Below are 20,455 nucleotides of genomic sequence, written 5' to 3'. Positions count from 1 at the left end.
CAGATTATAAAACAAAAGGTTTTACAGAAATAGAATTTCAATATTTTAAGTTAAACACAAGTATATCTAAGGTTATAGTTGTATATATATGTGTCGATAGTGCGTTTGGCAGGGATTGATATGTCATGATACATAACAATATTATAAGTGTCTGAGGACACAAACTGTCACCTGATTTACTTAAACTTATTTAAAATATTTAAATAATTAAACAATAAAATCTATAACCTTTAATAAAATTAATTGTTTAATTTATATAAAATGCATATTTATTATGTGGAAAAGTATTTTGCGTGTTATCATTAGTTTGATAAAAAAACAAACAAGTTATTCATTGATATGACGAATATTGTAAATAATTAAAATATTTAGAATCGAAAAAATAACCACTATAATATGCAGTTTAATTGAGACGAAGAAAAATATAAATAAAGAATATGTAATATCATGAAATATGTGGAATATATTTAATTTAATTAATTATTTGAGTATTGAATTATGGCACAAAAATTATACCTTTGGAAAGGTACAGAAAGAGTAAATTTAATATTTGGTGATGAACCTAATGGTATTATTAAAAAATTGGTTAATATCAATAATCATATATTTGTGTCAACGACAACCTATAATATTTATTGTGGCCAAGTTATTGTTCTAGAAGATCAATCATTATCTGTAACACTTAAACGAATTGATTTTTATGCTGTTGATGTTGCATCAAATTCGAAATATTTGTTTATAGTTGATGATCATGGCCATGTATTGACAGTGGACCCAAATAATTTGCAAGTTATCGATAAAATTATTATAAAAGACGAAATTAAAATTTGCAGCCATGGGTATGTTGTTTTTATTTTATTGTAATCTAAAAATATATAAATATGTTTATTACAAAACTAATTTTGTTTACACTCCAGTCAATCTAGTAAGACTAAAATTCTAAAATGATACCAATAAATATGGTCGAATTTATTTTTTTCATTAAGAATTTATTATTTTATAAATTCTGTTATTTTTATACAAAAATTTTCATTTTTTTCTAAATATAGTTTTTTATCAGAATTTAAAAACATTGAGATGAATTACCTAACAAATTTAAACAATATTTTAATTATTTCAGTTGGGTTCTTATTGAATCAACATAAAACTAATGAAAAATATTTTTATTTATAAGTATTCGTTTTAATATATGTGTATATTATATATATTATATGATATATATATATATATATATATATATATATATATATATATATATATATATTAGGGCGGTTGTTAAAAATAAAATTTTCTCAGGCGCCCCATAAAAAGCTTTTTTTTAGTGAAAAAATACGTGGGGAGTTTGGTTTTTTTTTTTTTTTTTTTTTTTTAAATAAAAAGAACACGTGCCGAAGGACGATCAAAGTTCATTTTTCTATACAATCGCGTTTTTCTTTTAAATATCTCTTGAAATATATCTTGAGATTAAAGAAAAAAATCAAAGGAACTATTTTGTAGAAAATCAAATTCTTGACAAAAAAGGTCATATTCATTTTTGTTGTAATATGTGTATATAGACAACTTCGTAACTTGTAACGTATCAATCATTAATTCTTGTCATAGTTTCTATATACTTAGAAAAATGTTATTTTCAACATTTGTAATCCTTAATACGCTCAATTCATAAGATTTAAAAAAGTTTTTTTTTAAAATATCTATATACTTTAAAGTTAGTCTTTTATCGGTATAAATTAAAAAAATTTTCGGTTTTTATATGAAGATTTAAAACCACATACAAATTCCGAACTTCTTACAGATAGTCCTGAAAATTTATGATTGTGAGTTTTTAATAGTTGTGAAAATATTTGTTAGATTCAAAACGAAAAACATGCAGCGAATGCAACAAATAATTGATGCATTAATAGTCCAACTACTTAACAATTTTATTGCACTGTGAATGATATGAACCCATGAGTTTTCTCATTGATAGCTCCTATCTACACTTCTTGCAATTATCTGCTGCATACATCGCACGTTTTCATTTTAAATCTTACAAGTATTTTCATAGCTATTAAAAATTTTCAGGACTATCTGTTAGAAGTTCGGAATCTGTATTTGGTTTTAAATCCTCATGAGGCTCAGAGAAATTATTTTGTACTTTTTAGTCTGTTTTAAAATGCGGTATATTAATAATTTATTTTATTTCGATAATTATTTTCTGATTCTTAATATCGTATGTATGAAATTTTGAAACCAATTTTAAACACCTTGACAAGATAGTGACAGAGACATGCGACAAATTTCAGGTTTATTTAAGTTCCTTTTCACCTGATCATGTCCGAAATAGAAAATCATTATATCTACCTACCAATAATATATCAAACTACTTAATTGTTTTTTTTTTTCTACAAAATAAAATTGAGAAGCAAGCAAAAATCATTTTTTATAAGATCTATACTTAGAAAAATTGAAACAAATTAAAGCCAGATAATTTTTAATTAAAAATTTTAAATACATGACTATTCATGATATTGGAGGTCCTAGTCGTCGTATCCTTTCCATTTCCTTCACTGCATTTTGATTACACGGTGTTTGTTTATCTGTCATTCAGTTGTAAGCTATATTCAAGAATATAACTCATACAGAAATTAGTTTTAAATTGATTATAAAAGTTTTCACCGGACAGACAAACAAACGAATACGAATTTTTTTAACTACTTTCCAAATTTCTAGTCTCTTGCTCACCGGGAAAATAGTTTAAAATGAATTATAAAATTTCACCCGAACAGACACACATGAAAGCGAGTTAATAAAAACGTGCTAAAATCACCGTCTTTTAGGTACACTGTTAAAAATTTTCTTTAAAATTTAAAGCGAGTTATTTAACTTTTTTAACAAGCTCAAACCAATTAGAAATATAAATATAATTAAAATTTAACTTATTTGCATACTTTATTTTTTACATTACTTCAGATATCCACGTCATAAGTATTATAAAAACGAGCAACCTACAGTTTACGTAACTGCTCAAGTATTACTACCAAATTTATAAAATATGATCTGAAACTAACTGTTTATTAAAATTTATACTCTAAAATTAACTCTAGAACCTTTTGTTTATTCTTATTATCATTTAAATTTAATGAAACAAATCATATCATTAACTCGCAAACATTGATTTCGATGATTGTATAATCATGGGATTCTTGGAAAAAAAAAAAAAATCAACACACGGTCAAGTTTTTTTTATTACTCGTCTAATATATATTTTTTCACTGATACCCAATAAAAATTGTTTAATTTTTATAATCATAGAAGACATGACATAGACTAAATTTTTCTTATTTTCTATTAATTATATATATAATAGTGATATATACTCAGTCACATTGAGTGACAGAATAATTAGAATATCAATTTATTTGAAGAAAATAAATACGATCGTATTTTTTTCCCGCGTAATTTAAATGTAATTCGAATGAAATAAATAAATTTATTTATCCCGATACTTGACAGTAAAAAAGAGTTTAAACCATGAAAAGGCCCAAATTCAAGTCATGACCTTTTTACTGATACCATTAATAACATTAACATGTTTTATCATATAGATATGTCAGGAACAAAATCACAGAATCACCTACTGAAAAATATTAAGTTAGACAATTTGCTATGATAAAATACCCAGTACTTGAACATCTCTGAAAATAGGACCAGTACTTGAACAAATTTATATAAGTTGAATTATTTAAAAATTTTAGCGTTAAATATAAGAAATCTTTGTATTGCAATATTCTTTGAAAATTTAGGAAGTAATTGCAATAAATATTTTCTCATTTCATACCGAAATAATTATAATTTTATTGAATTTAATACTACTATACAATGAATGACCGATTGATGTTTCTTTTCTCATAAAAACGATTCAAAGTGATTGAATAAATAACCGGCATAAATTACCGGTATAAATATTTTTAGTAAAAAACATGCTACCAGTACATAAAATAGACGTTCTTAAACATAATACATTTTTTACGAGGTCAAAAATTTTGTATAAGTAACATTTGCTTTGTCGATTCAATTAATTTTTATTTGCCAAAATCATGGTTAAATAGATTTTACTTTGAAAACTGTTCAAGTACTGGATACTTTATCTTAATCAGAACGTCGTTTTCCTTTACAACTACATTTTAAATACGAGAAATTTTCCAGCAACACTTGAATAGACTCATAATTATCACAAATTAATTACGGTTTTTATAAAAAAAATTAACACTGTAATTCAAAAAGTTTTTAAATTTAAAAAAAAAAAAAAATTAAATAAATTATCTAAACATCAATTAATAATAAACAAAACTTTTATTTTTGTAATCATTAATTCCAGATATAAACAAGAAAATGAAACAATAAGAATAAAAAATATAGCAATAAGTGACACTGCGTCATTATTTGTAAGCGAAAATGGGCAATTATGGGGAAGTGGAGATCAACCTCATGTTGATATAAAAACTCAAACGCCAAAAAAAATAATATTTTTTGATGGACGTACAGTTTCTTTGGTAGCGTGTGGTTCAAATTTTAACGTTGTGGTTGCTAGAAAAATTTCAAAAGTAATAAAAGACGATACAGATAGTGAAAATGATATTGATGAAGTATTTGTAAATTCTTGTCCACAGTGTTTACATAATATAATAACTCCACAGAGTTTAACATCCTCAGATACTTGTGTTCTCCATCCTGAAGATAATTCAGTTACTTCAATAAGTCCTGTATCATTTAGTATAAAAGGTCGTAATTCAACTCCAAAATCAACAATTGGTAATAAAACATTTATTAATAATATTGAATCAATAGATAATGATGATAAAGAAAAAAAAAATCCAATTTTTATCAATACTGAAGCAGCAAGACAATTTTTAACACGACAATTATCATGGGTTTCTTCTTATAGTAATAGTAATAGTAATAGAGAAGAATATGAGTACATATCTAATCCAACTGGATTAATAAAACAAAATGTTTCTAGTATGGCTAATTTAGTTTATGAAGGAGTTAAAACAATGGGAGATAAAGTTGTAACATTATCACGTCACGTAAGTGGTAGTTCAGATATTAATGATTTACGTGATGATACAGGAGAAGAATTTGATCATATTGAAGATGATAATGATAAACCTACTGCCAATAGTTTAGCCCACAGTTTAAGATGTGAAGAATTTCCATGGTCATCAAGTACCGCGTCTTTAGATCACGAATTATCACAGCAAGGATTAATTGAACGTATTAATTCATTAGTTGATGCTGGAAATAGTATACTTGGAACAGAATTATGGACATATGGTGATATACGTTTTGGTCAATTGGGAACTGGTGATATTATTAACAGAGCTAAACCAGTTTTAGTTAATAAATTACACAATACTGGAATTAAAAAAATATCGTGTGGTTCATATCATGTTTTAGCATTAACATTAGATGGAAGAATTTATGGATGGGGTAAAAATGATTGTCATCAAGTGGCTCCAAATGAAATAAACGATCAAAGCTCACCACAATTAATTAATTCTGTTATTAATAATTATTTTAATAATAAAATACGTGGTAAAGATTTAGCTGCAGGTAGTCGACATAGTTTAATAAATTTCGACAATAATTTATTTTTTATCGGAAAATCAAAGTAAGTTAAATTATTTAAGGTGAAAACTCCTCATACCCGGTCACTTTTCATTAGAGTGAGATTAAATTACTCAATATAAATTAATAAATAAAATGAAATATCATATTTTTTTTTATAGTTATTTTTTGTAGTTTTAAGTATTAGAATAAAATTTTTGTTTTAAGAATAATGTTGATAATTATTATTAATTTTTTAAATAAGGTCTTTGAGTGTACCCATAGTCGCTCACTAAAAGTTGCCATGTACCATTACTCGATCAACACATGGCCCTATAGTCGCTCAAAGACAATGTCAATTAAACTGTCATAAGTTTATTGATTTGGAAAATAATTTATCAATTATATTACTTTATTCTTTCATAATATAAAATTTCATAAATTTTAAAAATGTATTTAATAAGATATAGTTATAACAATTTTTAAAAAATTTGACGTAACTAAATTTAATCTAACGAATTAACGTCAAAGTAAAAAATGTCCGGCTGAGCGCGATTTTGGAAACAGTCATTTAATTTGAATTTATAATCTATTATAAAATAATTTGATACATGATATTTTAATATATTTAGATTCACAAATAATTATTTATCCATAACAATATTTTTAGTTGTGCTTTTTTTTCACAAAAATTATAAAAAAACGCTTTAAACAGTTAAAGTGATCGACTAATGATACTGAGCGGGTATAGGGGCTTTTACCTTAATTTATTGTTGTTTAATATACTAATTTGATTTATTATTTTGCAGTAATGTCAATGAAGTTGTTAAATTAAATATATCTGATGATGATTTAAAATATTGTATCAAGTTTATATCAAGTTCTGGTGCATTTAGTTGTTGCTCAATCATAAATCAAGAGCTTAGTATAGTGATTAATGATTTAACGAATGAAGAAATTTTATTAGAAGAAATGATTATTGTTAATCAATATTTGATTAAACCATTTCAAAAAAAAAGTAATACTACACAAGAATCAAATGCATATAACACATTATGCCATTGTTATACAGAATTAATGAGTTTTATAGCATTAAATGTGTCGAGTCTATGTGATTTTTCTAATTATATTTGTGAAGCTTATGAAGTTACGTTAGTTGCAAATGTCGATGAGTTTATAACAGTTTATAAGTATTATTTGAATGCCATTTGCGATATTACATCACTTGGTGGATTTGTACATATAGCAAAAATAATGAATGAATTACCATTGACTGTTGTACGTTTGTTCAAAGATAAAGTTGTTATTAAATCGAAACAAATACAAAATGAAGATTTAATTGTAACAGCGTTGCAACATCCTTTGCAACAATTAAATAGGTAATATAAGTAATAGGGTGGCCCAAAAAAACCGACTATTTTTTTTTCGAGTCTCTTATAAAAATTTATTGGCTTACGATGTTTTCAGAAGCCTCTCCAAAAATCAGCTCGCTAAAAAATTTTCAAGAGGTCGCTCACGAATTTTTAAAATATCAAAAATGATTGAAATTCGGATTTTTTACTTCTAAATTTTTTCTTTCTCGTGGCAGCAATAGTTTATATTTGTAAAATTATGTCGATGTTGAAAATTCCAGCCCAAAATTTAAATATTTAAATGGCACTCAAGAATTTTGAATATTAACTGATAATATGTAACTAATACTTTGAATTTTTTTATAATTCAAATATTGTCATTTCACTAAAATATAACTTCTGCATAACTAAAAATATACAGGACAGGCTTAAACAATAAAATTTGGTAAATTTTGAATAAGCAAAAAAACCTAAAAATTGAATTAAAAAATAAAAAAGTATGTAAATAACTTATTATTTCTATTTCTCGGTTATATTTCCATTCATTGTGATGCAAATTGATGGTGGAAAAATCGAGAAGCTTTATTATTAATATTCAAGGGTCGCTCGAAAACGTTCAAAAGACAGCACTCGGAAACATTCAAAATTCTTGAGCGAGGTTTAAATATTTAAATTTTAGGCTTAAATTTTCAGCGGAGTCATGATTTCACAAATATAAACTATTGCTGTCACGAGAAAGAAAAAAATTTAAAATAAAAAATCCAAATTTCAATCATTTTTGGCATTTTCAAAATTCGTGAGCGACCTCTTAAAATTTTTTATCGAGCTGATTTTTGGAGAAGCGTCTTAAAACATCGTAAACCAACAAATTTTTATAAGAGACTCGAAAAAAAAACATAGTCGGTTTTTTTGGGCCACCCTAGTAGTAAGTAATTTTATATCTCTACGAGATAATATACATTAATCAATAGAGATGTAATCAAATTAGACTTGAAATATCTTATAAAATAATAAATAATAATAAATTTAAAAAATTTTTCTTTCAGATACAAAGTTATGATATCAAATTTAATCAAAAGTAATGGTACAAATATGGGTATTGAGAGACTTCAAGAAGCTTTAGTTAAGTGGGAAAAATTTTGTGATGACCGTGAAAAACGTCAGAGAGAAGCAGATCAAACAAAAAATTTTTGGGAAAATTCTGGAAAATTAATTGACCTTCTCAGATCACCTGAGCGTCGTTTGATACGAGAATCCCGATCACATCCAATTTCTCTTTTCAATTCTAGTAGATTTTCATCACATTGGTTCATATTGTTAACCGATTGTTTTATTCATGTAATTGGAACATCACATACAGTGCATCCATTACCTACTTTATGGATTGAACCTTTAGCTGATACTGAAACGTTATTAAATGCCATATCAGTAACAGCACCAGAAGATAATTTTATTATTTACACTAGTACTGCTACGGAACGAAATGAATGGTTACAATCTTTGCAAAATGCTATCAAGAATAGTCTGCAAAAAGTTGTTGGTCATACACCGCCAAGAGATCGTACCAGTACTTTTGTATTTCTCAAGCATCCAGTTTACAAAGATGCTAAATATTCCGGTATTTAATAATTATTATTTAACTTATTGTTGTTTATCTTAAATAATTTATATTTGAAATATCACTTTATCAGGTCGATGGTCGAATGGTAAACCTCATGGTTTTGGAAAATTGGAGTGGGCTGATGGAAAATTGTATACAGGGCAATTTTATAAGGGAGTTATCAACGGTACTGGAAAAATGGAAATATCTACCCAAGGTATCTACGAGGGCGAGTGGAAAGATGGTCAACAAAACGGCTATGGTTCATTCAAGTAGGTATTTTTTATTCTATTATATGAGTAAATCTTAATGGTGACTGGAGTCTAGGAGTCCTAAGACAATTTTTAACTCCATATTTTTATTTCTAATTATTTAAATTTTAAACTCAAAATATTTTAATAGCTATTCAGTCTTTAAAAAATCTACAAGATTTCTTATTTGTAGAAAATTTTTAGCGATATAAATAGATATCTCGAAGTTTTTCGAATAACTCAATATTTGCAAAAATGTTCGCAAAAATCAATCAAGCAGTTTTTATTTACTAAAATAATTATATTTTTCGGGATGTTAAATTTTTCATTGATTCTTTTACAAAATACATTTATTCTCCAATAACTTTCCTCAAAATTTAGTTAAAAATTTTTTAAATTTTATTTATTTTTTTGCATAAAGTCACTTTTTTTTTTCCATATCTAAAAATGAAAATTTATGATAAAAATGAATACCAGCTATTGTTAAAATGTTAAGGAATATCTCTAAAAAATTTCAAATAAAAATATTGATTAATTTCTAAAGCTGATCAATGACAAGTCTTGTAAACCTCCTTGTGACCATTATGATTCGTGTCGAAAATGTGAATATGTTCAAACATCATATATATTTTTGTTATAATTAAATAAAATAATTATAGGTACATTAACGGTGATGTTTATGATGGATATTTTAAAGATGGATTACCTCATGGCCATGGTGTAAAAAAAGAAGGACATTTTATGGCATCTGTGGCAACTGTTTATATTGGCGAATGGATGAATGGTATGAAATGTGGATATGGTGTCATGGATAATATTCTGACAGGTAACAAATTGACTTAGGGATTATTTTTGTGTCATTTTGTTGAAAGAATCTTTTTTAAAAGTCATTTATAGAATAATTATTGACATAGCCCCTAATATTTATCAATGCTAAACAATAGCTATAAATATAAAACTTCTGATTAGCTTCACATAAATTACAACATATCAAATATTCAGCAATTTGTACCAAAAACTGATTTCTAATAAAAATGCGCGGTGCCCGTAATAATTATTTTTAATATTTTTAAAAGACTAAAAAAGACATCCGTGCTATTATTTTTTTTTTATTATAAAATTTTTCCTTAATTGGATTTACCAAGGATTGATTAATGATATCTCAATTATTCATAAAATTTAAATATGATAGCGGGATAATTGCATAATTAAATTAAAACCTTGACAAGTATTATAAATGAAACAACAAAGTATGAAGGATATTCTTTATAATTATCTAGTGATATAAATAAATAGTAATTAAGTTCTAAACTACTTTTTTTTTATAATAGGTGAGAAATATTTAGGACTATGGAGTAATAATGTTAAACATGGATGTGGATTAATAGTAACATTGGATGGTATTTATTATGAAGGATCTTTTGTTCAAGACACCATGACGGTAAAATAATTAATATTTAATTGCAGTTATAATTAAGTAAATTTTTTAATTAAAATATTTAAAAATATTAATAAACAAATAGGGTCATGGATTAATGATCTTTGAAGATAAAACACATTATGAAGGAGAATTTAAATCAGTAGGAATTTTTGGTGGTAAAGGAATATTAACATTTTGTTCAGGTGATATTTTAGAGGGCAATATTTATGGAGCTTGGAATGAACCGGTGAAAGTTACAGCAACTTTAAAGATTAAAAAAGCTAGTATTTTTACTGAAGTTAATGCAATACCACCGTAAGTAAAATTTTTATTGATTAAAAAATTATATAAATCGATTAATATGAGCTATCGACAGTCCCTACGTGAATGCGCAAATATCATTACATATTTTATTGTTTTTATTATCATTAAAGTTTAATAAGACAAATCTTATCATTCGTAAGACAAACTTATTAAATTAATTAAAAAAAAAAATTAATTATGAATAACGATGATTTGATCATCGGGACAAATTACGATATTTTCGACCATTGCATATAAAGATAAGAAAAAAAAAACTTATTTGTCAATAAATTTTCAAAATAAAATAATTTTTAAAAGCAAGCAACCAAACACGCCAAAAAAACGGACAAGAAAATCTCAAATGAAAATTTTTTAGCGTGATATTTAAATATATTTCAAAAAATGAAAATATGGAACTCAATATTTTATAAAAACATCCGAAACTATAAAAAGGCACAATTTTAAGTCAAGGCCGTTGATAGCAAATTTAATTAATTTTATTATAAAAATATCCCTTATTAAAAATTTCAATTGAATCCAATGAAAACCGATTGAAAGTCAAAAAATATATTATTTTCTGATTGAGTTTTAATCGAATCCCTAGTAGATCCGAATTACGGTAAATTACCGTATTTTACGGTATTTCTTCTGAATATCATAAATTACGGCAAATTTGCGTGTAATGCCGCATTTTTGCCGTAAAGTACCGCAGTACTGCCGCAAATTTTACGGCGAATTGCCACAATTTGTGGTAAATTACGGTAATTTTTCCGAATGTCGTAAATTGCGGTAATTTACGGTTATTTACCGTAATTTAGATCTGCTAGGGATTCAATCGGAGTTTTTAATCAAGAATGGCATAGGCAAATATTTTGATAATATATTTTTTTGTTGTAAATAATTAATAAATTAATGATTATGTTTATTGTTAGATCATTTGGTAAGTTATGTGTACTACCAGATCAAAAATGGAAAGCAATATTTCGACAGTGTTATCAACAACTTGGAATATCAGAGCCACATATTCGTAATGTTAATTCATTATTAAATAATGATAAATTATTAGAATGTCAAAAATTATGGCAAAATGTTGCAGTTATTATAAATAAATCACATGAAAAATCGTTACGTAGAGATAGATCACCCTCAAAAAATACAGAGAAAAAAAATAATAATGATTTACTTAATAAAATTCCACAATTTGGTCAAGATAAAATTACTTTATCAAGTTATAACGAAATTCATAATTACTTAACAAATGCATTTGAAAGCCGTCATCATCCATTAGGTAATTTATTAATTGAAATTTCGTCAGTATATACAGCAAGTTACGGAGGTGTTCGGGTTCATCCATTATTGTTAAGCCATGCCGTCGCTGAACTGCGAAGTATAACTTTGAGAATATATGATATTGTTATATTATTTTTCCCAGCACTACCAAGTGGTGATAAAGAATATGTTTTAGAAACTGATGATCAAAGTGAAAGGTATTATTATTATTATTAATTTTTTTTAAAAATCTTTTTTCTTTAAAATAAATGATTGATATAAATTATAATTTTTTAGTAAAGTTATAAGTGCCACAGCTATATTACATCCAATTTTACTACCTCGTGTACATTCAGCATTATTTGTACTTTATGCATTGCATAATAAAAAAGAAGACGATGCTTATTGGGAAAGATTAAAAAAATGGAATAAACAACCAGATATAACTTTGATGGCATTTTTAGATATTGATCAGTAAGTATAAGTATTCAGTACATTTCTGTACTACGGTAGAAAATTTAAATACTAAATATTTTAATATTATTTATGAAATAGAAAATTTTGGAACAAATCTAATATTACTTTGGATGTAAATGAGGGTGAAACATTTTTTATTGAAGCTATTGAAACATTGCAACAATTAAAAACTACCTTTTCACCTTTAGAAAAACTTTTGGTTATACGTAATACATTTGAACAAATGACAAAGGTAAAGATTATTAATTTTTTCTTTTTTGATTAATTTAAAAATAAAAAATAATTGTTTTAATTAATTTTATAGACAGTACAAAAACAATTAGGTACAAGTTATTTATGGACAATGGATGAACTATTTCCAGTATTTAATTTTGTAGTAGTGCGTGCTAGTGTTTTGCAATTAGGCAGTGAATGCCATTTTATTGAAGATTTTATGGAACCTTTTTTTCAAAATGGTGAACTTGGAATAATGTTTACTACTTTGAAGGTAAAACAATATTTTTTCATGATACCACCATCGAAATTTGAAGTTTCAGTGTCTCTACAGCCCGTCGAAAGAAGCTAATTTCAAGCCGATGCTGCAAACAACTGCTAGCAAATTCGTAATTCAAAAATACGTTCATACAACGGGCAGAAACATACTTCTTCCCTTGGGAAGAAACACAATTGTTTCTGCCCGGTGTCAATTATATTTATTTATTACGCCAATTGACACTATACGCCATCTTAACATTAGTTAATTATAATATAATATAATATACAATATATGAAATAATAGGGCTAGATTGTTATACAATATCAAATTTGACTGTGTGTAAAAGAAAGTAGAGAAGGTTAATTGCTTGAGAGTTACAGTGTGTGAGCAGCTAATATTTTAATAATAGTTTTCTATTATAAGAGCGGAAATTCAGGTATGACCCCTGGAAGAAGTTGACATCACTATGTAGAGTGTCGACTAGATTGCATATCCTATTCTTAGGTCCATTTATCACATAGTTTTTGTTGGATTTGGTGGTTTTTAGGATCCTGCATTGCCAGAGATTCAACGCGTTTGGTATAAACTAGAAATCATTCATGATTTCCAGGGAATCTATTAATCCATTGAATAGCTTGAAAAAGAAAGTCAGGTGAGCTATTTACCGCCGATATTTCAAGTCATTTAGTCTGTGTATCCTTCGCACCTCGTCGACTGTGACAGTGTCGTTTATATGCCTGTTGCGATATAACAAGGTTTTACAGAATTTATATTGCACTCTTTCAAGCGTATTGATCATCAAATCTGTAGATGGAGACCAGATCACTGATCCATATTCTCGTACGAGCAACACCAGCGCAGAGAACAGGCATTTAATGTTCATTTGCAGCCTTATTACTCTCATTTGTTTACTTGTCACTTCAGTTTACTCATTTCATTTTTTAAGTGACAGTTTTAATTAACCAAACAGAATTACTAAAAAATGAGTGAAAATAATATTTTCATATTATTTACTATTTAATAAGTGACTGTAGATCACATATTTCTTATTCTCTATCAGTTCTCCGCATCATTGGCTTGAAATTAACTTGTTTCTTACTGGCTGACACTGAATCTTGAAGTTCCAATGCAGGGCATCATGAAACATAGTGTGTGACTCAGGATAAATCACGATTTTAGACTACGGGTGATGTCAGCTCTCTCCTGCGGCTTGGACAGCCAACCTCACCCCAGTCTGAAATCGTCTTGTTTCATCCCTTGTCACACAATATACTATATTTTTCTTGTCAATTATAACCTAGTACTAATAAAATATTTTTTGTTATTTTAGGCTTGTTATTATCAAATTCTACAAGAAAAAATGAGTATTGTTGATTAAAATAAATTAAAAAATTGTACATTATTGTTATTATTTAAACAATTACGTTAAAAAATATTGTTAAATGTAAGGAAAAAGAAATTGAACGTATGAGTTTATTTAGTCTAATAGAATTTATACTCATGATTAAAATTGTTAAATTTGAAAGAAAGTTTAAGTTACAGTTGAAATATTAAATTAATTTATATAAATAAATATTTATTGATACATAGCTTGTACACATGTTTTATTTTTTTTAAATACATACTGGTGGTATAATTAACAAATCTAGCTATTTATGAGCTTATTTTATTTTTTATTAGCATGTTTGAGTATTATCATTATTATTTTTTTTTTTTAATATTTTTATAAATTAATTTACAGAAAATTTTTTGATTAAAACAAAGTATCAATTTTTACTGTTCTATTGATATAATAATTTATAAGGTAATCAAGTCACGCAAATTAACCGAGCATACAATACCTAGTCAAGTTAAATGACTAAAAATCAATATGTACGTAAACAATGATTTTCTACGTAGCCCACGCTCTATTCCTTATTAATTCTCGAGAAGTAATTTTTTTTTCATTTTCTATTTTCTAGAAAATAACAAAATTAAAAATTGAATTTAAAAAAAATAATAACTTTAAAATTTGATTAATGAAAATAACTTAATTTTTATTTACTATATTAAATTATTTGTTCTTTGGGAAGTAAATTGAAGAAAAGGTTTTGATGATTAATTTATGAGAAAATATTAAATATGAAAAAAACGAAATTTCTAACTTTAGTTATAATAAATTAAAATAAAATAGAATCTAATCGGCTTTAATTTTTAATTACAGTCGGACCTCGTTATAAGACTATCATTCTATCATAAGTCAGGCATCGCGATAGTTTGAGAGAGAAACTAATAGTCTTATAACGAGGTCCTACTGTATTTTTTTGCTAATCGTTTGTCTTTATTTAAGAGTTTGATAATTGGAAAAACATAGTAACAAACTAATACTATGAGAAGAAAAAAAAAGTAATAGTATACATTTATTTAACAAACGAAAAAAAAATTAAATTTATTATATTTATTATTGATATATAAAAATTGAAACTACCTAAAATCTAATAATTAAATCTTCTTCTGCATCGCTTGTAATTAAAGTAGCCCTTCCAAAAGCCAACTAAATTTTTTCCCAGATAAACAAGTCGTAAATGAGATGTTAAATTTGAGGTAACATATAATAGATCATATTTATCAAAGTAAATAAAGCAATTTGATGAAATGGAAGGGTTTAAAAGCGGAATAATAATTCCGATGAGATTAATAACAGCGACGTTTGCGAAAAGTACTGAATTTGGCTGCATATTGACAGCCATTTATAATTCCTGTACAACTGACAACTGTAACGACAGCTGTTAACTGTTAATTCGGGCCCAGGTGGCCCGACAGTTAACTGTCTTTTTATTATTCTACTATTTATTCGTTATTATAATGTCAATATATTTAATGATAATTATTTCTAGCAATAATAATAATAATAATAATTAATGGTATTTAGTGGTGTAATATCAACAGCAACAAACACTATAATAATAATTTGTTGTGAAACGCGATTTCTCAAAGAAAAAAAAAAAATAAATAATGCCACTACCTAAATTTTATAATTCTCTTATATAGAGAGTAATCCAAATAAGGGTTTTGTAAACCCTCCAAAAGTCGCTTTATGTAAGCGATATGATTCACCCAACTCGATCAATATGCTCACTCACCATCAGAGAGATCAGTTAAGAGCTTATTATTTCACTTATGTTTTAGTAATATTTTTTTTCTTGCTTTGCTTAATATAATTGTCTCCAAGAGTAAGATTTAAATTAAATCTGCAACATTTAAAGGCATTTCATCAATGTGAGTGTTATAAAACTGCTCAATATCGCTCATGGTACGTTTGTCATCTGTAGTGACAAAATTTATTGCTACTCCCTTACGTCCAAAACGACCACCACGTCCAATTCTTAAAAATATAATTTATTAATATTAATAATATACTTAAATAAAAATAAAATAGTAAATAAATAAATATTACCTGTGAATATAATTCTCTCGGTTTGAAGGAAGGTCATAATTAATAACGAGAGATACTTGTTGCACATCAATACCACGTGCCAATAAATCAGTCGTGATAAGAACACGAGAAGATCCAGTACGAAATTGTCTCATAATAAGATCACGATCTCTTTGCTCCATGTCTCCATGCATTGCAGATACCGTAAAATCACGATTATGCATACTTTCAGTTAACCAATCAACCTTACGACGAGTATTACAGAAAATAACAGCCTGAGTGATACTCAAAGTATCATATAAATCACACAATGTTTCAAATTTCCAATCTTCACGTTCAACAAATATATAAAACTGCTTTATACCCTCGAGGGTAAGTTCTTCTTTTTTCACAAGAATACTAATTGGACGGCGCATAAAACATTTTGATACTTCTAATACATCAGCTGGCATAGTAGCAGATAGTAAGATAACTTGAACTTCATTAGGAAGTAATTTAAATACATCGTGAATTTGATCTTTAAAACCACGTGACAACATCTCATCAGCTTCATCCAATACAAATAATTTGATGTTGTTGGTGCGCAATGCACGTCGACTAATCATATCATAAACTCTACCAGGAGTTCCTACAACAACATGGACTCCTTGTTCCAACTTGTGTATATCTTCGCGCACATTAGTACCTCCAATGCAAGCATGACACTGTGCATGCATAAAATCTCCAAGAGCAATAACAACCTTTTGAATCTGAAGAAAATAATTAAAAATAGTTATTTATTTTTTATGCTTAAAAAATAAGATATAATTTATATTTAATAATATTATTAATTCCAAGCAAGCAACCTACAGTCACTACGTGACCAAATATCTCCACTAAATTTATAAAATACGCAGAAAAAAAGGACTTGTTACCACAAAAAAATCGTAATTTGCACCAAGAAATTTTATGCATTATAAATTAATTACAAAAATTTTCTTGGGGTGAGAAAATATTATTTTGGTAAAGAAATAATTCCTTGCACCAAGGAATTTTTTTCTACTTCTAAATAAATTTTTGTTTTCAATTTACAATGCAAAAAAATTCTTGGGGTAAGTAAAAAGTTTCTTTAGGCGAGTAAAGATTTTTTGTGTCAATGAATCCTTTTTTTTCTATGCATACTTTTTTGGCTTTGAGAAGCTTCCTAAAATCAAAAGGGAGTATAAAAATCTGTCATTTTAGAATAAGTAACGCGATATAAATAATATAGCTATAAATTTAGTGACATTCAGTCGTATTTAATGTCAGAATAATTAAAGTATTAATTTATTTAAAGAAAATAAATACGATCGTCTTTTTTCCCGCGTAATTTAAATGTAATTCGAATGATATAGATAAATCGATTTATCTCAATACTTGGTAATAAAAAAGATTTTAAACTATGAAAAGGCACAAATTCAAGTCAAGACTTATCTAATGAGACCAATTTCATTCAATAACATTAACTAATTCTATCATATAGATATGGCGGGAACAAAATTTTCCTTATTCTCTTAACAATATAGATAATTGTTGAATTACTTGGCAGCAATTCGTACCTGTTGAGCTAACTCACGAGTTGGTGCGAGAATCAATGCCTGACACTCATTCAATGATGTATCAATTTGTTGCAAAATTGAAATTGAAAATGTTGCAGTTTTACCAGTACCTAAAAAAAATTTTCAATTAATGTTCAGTAATAATATATATAATTTCCAATAAAAACTTAAATAAAAGATGAAATTAATTTTAATAATAAAATATTACCAGATTGCGCCTGTGCAATAACATCAAGACCCTTTACACATGGTACAATTGCACGTTGCTGAATAGCAGAAGGTTTTTCAAACCCATAAGCATAAATACCACGTAGAAGTTCTTCTTTCAAGTTCATGTCATCGAAACTTTCAACGACCTAAATAAATTATAAAAAAATTAGATTGAAAAAATGATTCATCAATCGATGGTTTTTTTTTACAATAAAAACTTTATTTACTTGCTCCCAATTGGACTCAATAAGACCGTCAGGGTCCATTCCGGGAGGTCCTCCATAATTGAGTGCATCACTTTCGCTCGGACCATTTTTAGATTCGTCCGACCATTGATCTTCAACTCTATATAAAAAAAAATATCATTAAATGATTGACAATCAATTTATTATTATTTAATTATATTTATCTTAAGTATTTTATTTTTAATTTATTAATTAATTTTAAAAAATAGTTATCATTAATTAAATACATGATTCACGTAATAATAAATACTGATAGTTATCATATAAATTTTGTTTACTTATTTTGTTTAAATCAATGCCACATTAAATGTTAACTAATGATTCATATATTTATATATTTATTATCATTTTTCACAGTCTAGTAAATTAATAAGAACTATATTTTTATGATCCTGAAGTTAGAAGACAATTAAAAATTTTTAGATTTTTTTTCTAACATCAATTATAAAAAATAAAAATATGCATGTGTAGAAAATTAAAAAAGCTATAAGTACAATTTTTTAAAATATTTTTTTTTTTATAATTTATCATTTTTAAAACAATCCAAAAGTTATTAGACATCGGCTAAATTCAGTAATATATATTTTTGTTGTAATTTAATTAAATAATTATAAGTACATTAATGGCGATGTTTATGAAGGATATTTTAAAAATATATCTCAAAATCATGGTATAAAAAAATGACTTTATTGCATCTGTTGCAACTGTTTATTTTTACAAATGGGTGAATGGTGTGAAATATGGACATGGTGTCATAGACTTGCTGCATTGATCATGTTTAAATGAAAAAATTACAAATAAATACTGTACACACGTAGATAAAATATACTAAAAGGTGACAGTGACTCACAAATGCCGTAAAAGCATGATTTCAAATATTTAAAAATGATTAATTAAAAAATTTATGTCTAAAAAATTTTGAAAATACCTCAAAGAAAAAATTGTTAGATGAGATTTAAAATTTTTTAAATGAATTTAACACTTAAATCAATAAACTTGACAAGGTTGAGAAATAAAAGATGTGAGCTGTCACGAGCATGGTGGAAATAAACGAAAGCGTGCGTTTTGATGACAGTATAAGATAAATTATTTTTTTTTTGTTAAAAATTATCTTATGAATACGTCACGTGACAGTTAAGAAATGTGACGTTCAATGAATTTGAATAATAATAAACCGATAAAGATATTTGAAATAAATTTATGTGAATAGGTACAACATAATAGCCGCCAATTTTATAGTACAATGTGACAAAAGTTAACGGCACGCCATGTTGATAGCGAAAACCCCGTGCATTCATTAATTGCGGATAAAACTTATGAATATTACTGTCAATGTACGTAATATCAATCTTAATCTTTATGTTTATCTGCTGTAATGAATAATTAGTAATCAGTGTAACTGGTAATTAATAATTATTAAATGACAAATATATTAAAAAAAAATAGAACTTGCCTTCGATCAGACGTATACGACATGTTCCACTCACAGTAACGCGACGGAAAGGACGAATTCCTATTGCGTCACCGGGAATATTTTTATCGTACAAATACCGCGTAATGGCGCTGCTGTATTATATTATAAAGTTATTTCTATATTTTATTTATTACAATAAAAACTACTATATAACTATGAATATCAGTCGACTGATAAGTTTGACAAATAATCATAATTATTTCATTTATTTTAAAGAAATATATTTGAATTTAATTGTCTTTTGCACAGAGGGGAAAAATTATGTTTTTTACCCAACATCCTTTGCAATGACAAATAAAAAACCTGGGTAAATTTAAATTATAAATATTTTAATACCCCTGATTAATTACATGTCTATAAGAAGGGAGATTCAAAAGTATTCAAAGTATTCAGAAGCATTCAAAAGTATTTAAAATTTTTTTTTCTAATCGTTTTAAATCGTTTCTTTTAATAAGGGACAATTATCAAAAAATAAAACAGTAATTTTTCAGTTTATATTAAAATAAATAATTTATATTTCTTCTTCTTATTATTATATATATACTTATTATTAATTAATAAAAATATTGATAATTATTCATTTAGATAATATAAGTTACAAAAATGTATGAAAATTTTGTTGTGAAAAAATTATAATTTTTTTAGATATTGTTTATAACTAAATGATAATTTAATTATTTATATCAGAAATGAACTCAAAAAAATTTTTAACTTTCCGCTAAGAAAATTAAAAATTTTCAAAAAAAGGCGTCATTGGTTTTGATTCAATTTTTGAAAACCGAGTTTTTAATAGACTGA

General features: G+C 26.3%; 2 protein-coding genes across 3 annotated transcripts; one reads left to right on the top strand and one right to left on the bottom strand.

Annotated features, from left to right (window-relative positions):
• The first annotated feature begins 113 nt into the window (after positions 1-113).
• On the top strand, positions 114-14,240 carry LOC103571455 (alsin). 2 transcript variants are annotated; one of them, XM_014442635.2, is made up of 13 exons: positions 114-839; positions 4,361-5,653; positions 6,399-6,968; positions 7,988-8,559; positions 8,633-8,813; positions 9,452-9,618; positions 10,124-10,233; positions 10,316-10,527; positions 11,448-12,002; positions 12,082-12,258; positions 12,340-12,493; positions 12,566-12,748; positions 14,067-14,240. In XM_014442635.2, the coding sequence occupies exons 1-13, from the start codon at positions 499-501 to the stop codon at positions 14,112-14,114; spliced, it is 4,563 nt and encodes a 1,520-aa protein (XP_014298121.2). In that variant the 5' UTR covers positions 114-498; the 3' UTR covers positions 14,115-14,240. The 2 variants fall into 2 exon arrangements, with proteins under 2 accessions (XP_014298121.2, XP_053596473.1); XM_053740498.1 differs by lacking the exons at positions 12,340-12,493; positions 12,566-12,748; positions 14,067-14,240 and having other exon boundaries at positions 12,087-12,252.
• Positions 14,241-14,801: 561 nt separating this feature from the next.
• LOC103571421 (eukaryotic initiation factor 4A-I) lies at positions 14,802-19,731 on the bottom strand. Its single transcript, XM_008549579.2, has 6 exons — positions 19,637-19,731; positions 18,166-18,283; positions 17,937-18,084; positions 17,729-17,838; positions 16,173-16,900; positions 14,802-16,100 (listed from the first exon to the last, which is right to left on the bottom strand). The coding sequence occupies exons 1-6, from the start codon at positions 19,657-19,659 to the stop codon at positions 15,956-15,958; spliced, it is 1,272 nt and encodes a 423-aa protein (XP_008547801.1). The 5' UTR covers positions 19,660-19,731; the 3' UTR covers positions 14,802-15,955.
• Between the last annotated feature and the right edge of the window lie 724 nt (positions 19,732-20,455).

The sequence above is a fragment of the Microplitis demolitor genome, chromosome 7, assembly GCF_026212275.2.
Source record: "Microplitis demolitor isolate Queensland-Clemson2020A chromosome 7, iyMicDemo2.1a, whole genome shotgun sequence".
Classification (NCBI taxonomy): domain Eukaryota; kingdom Metazoa; phylum Arthropoda; class Insecta; order Hymenoptera; family Braconidae; genus Microplitis; species Microplitis demolitor.
The sequence above is the reverse complement of the archived record's forward strand: the minus strand, read 5'-3'. Positions and strand labels throughout refer to the sequence as shown.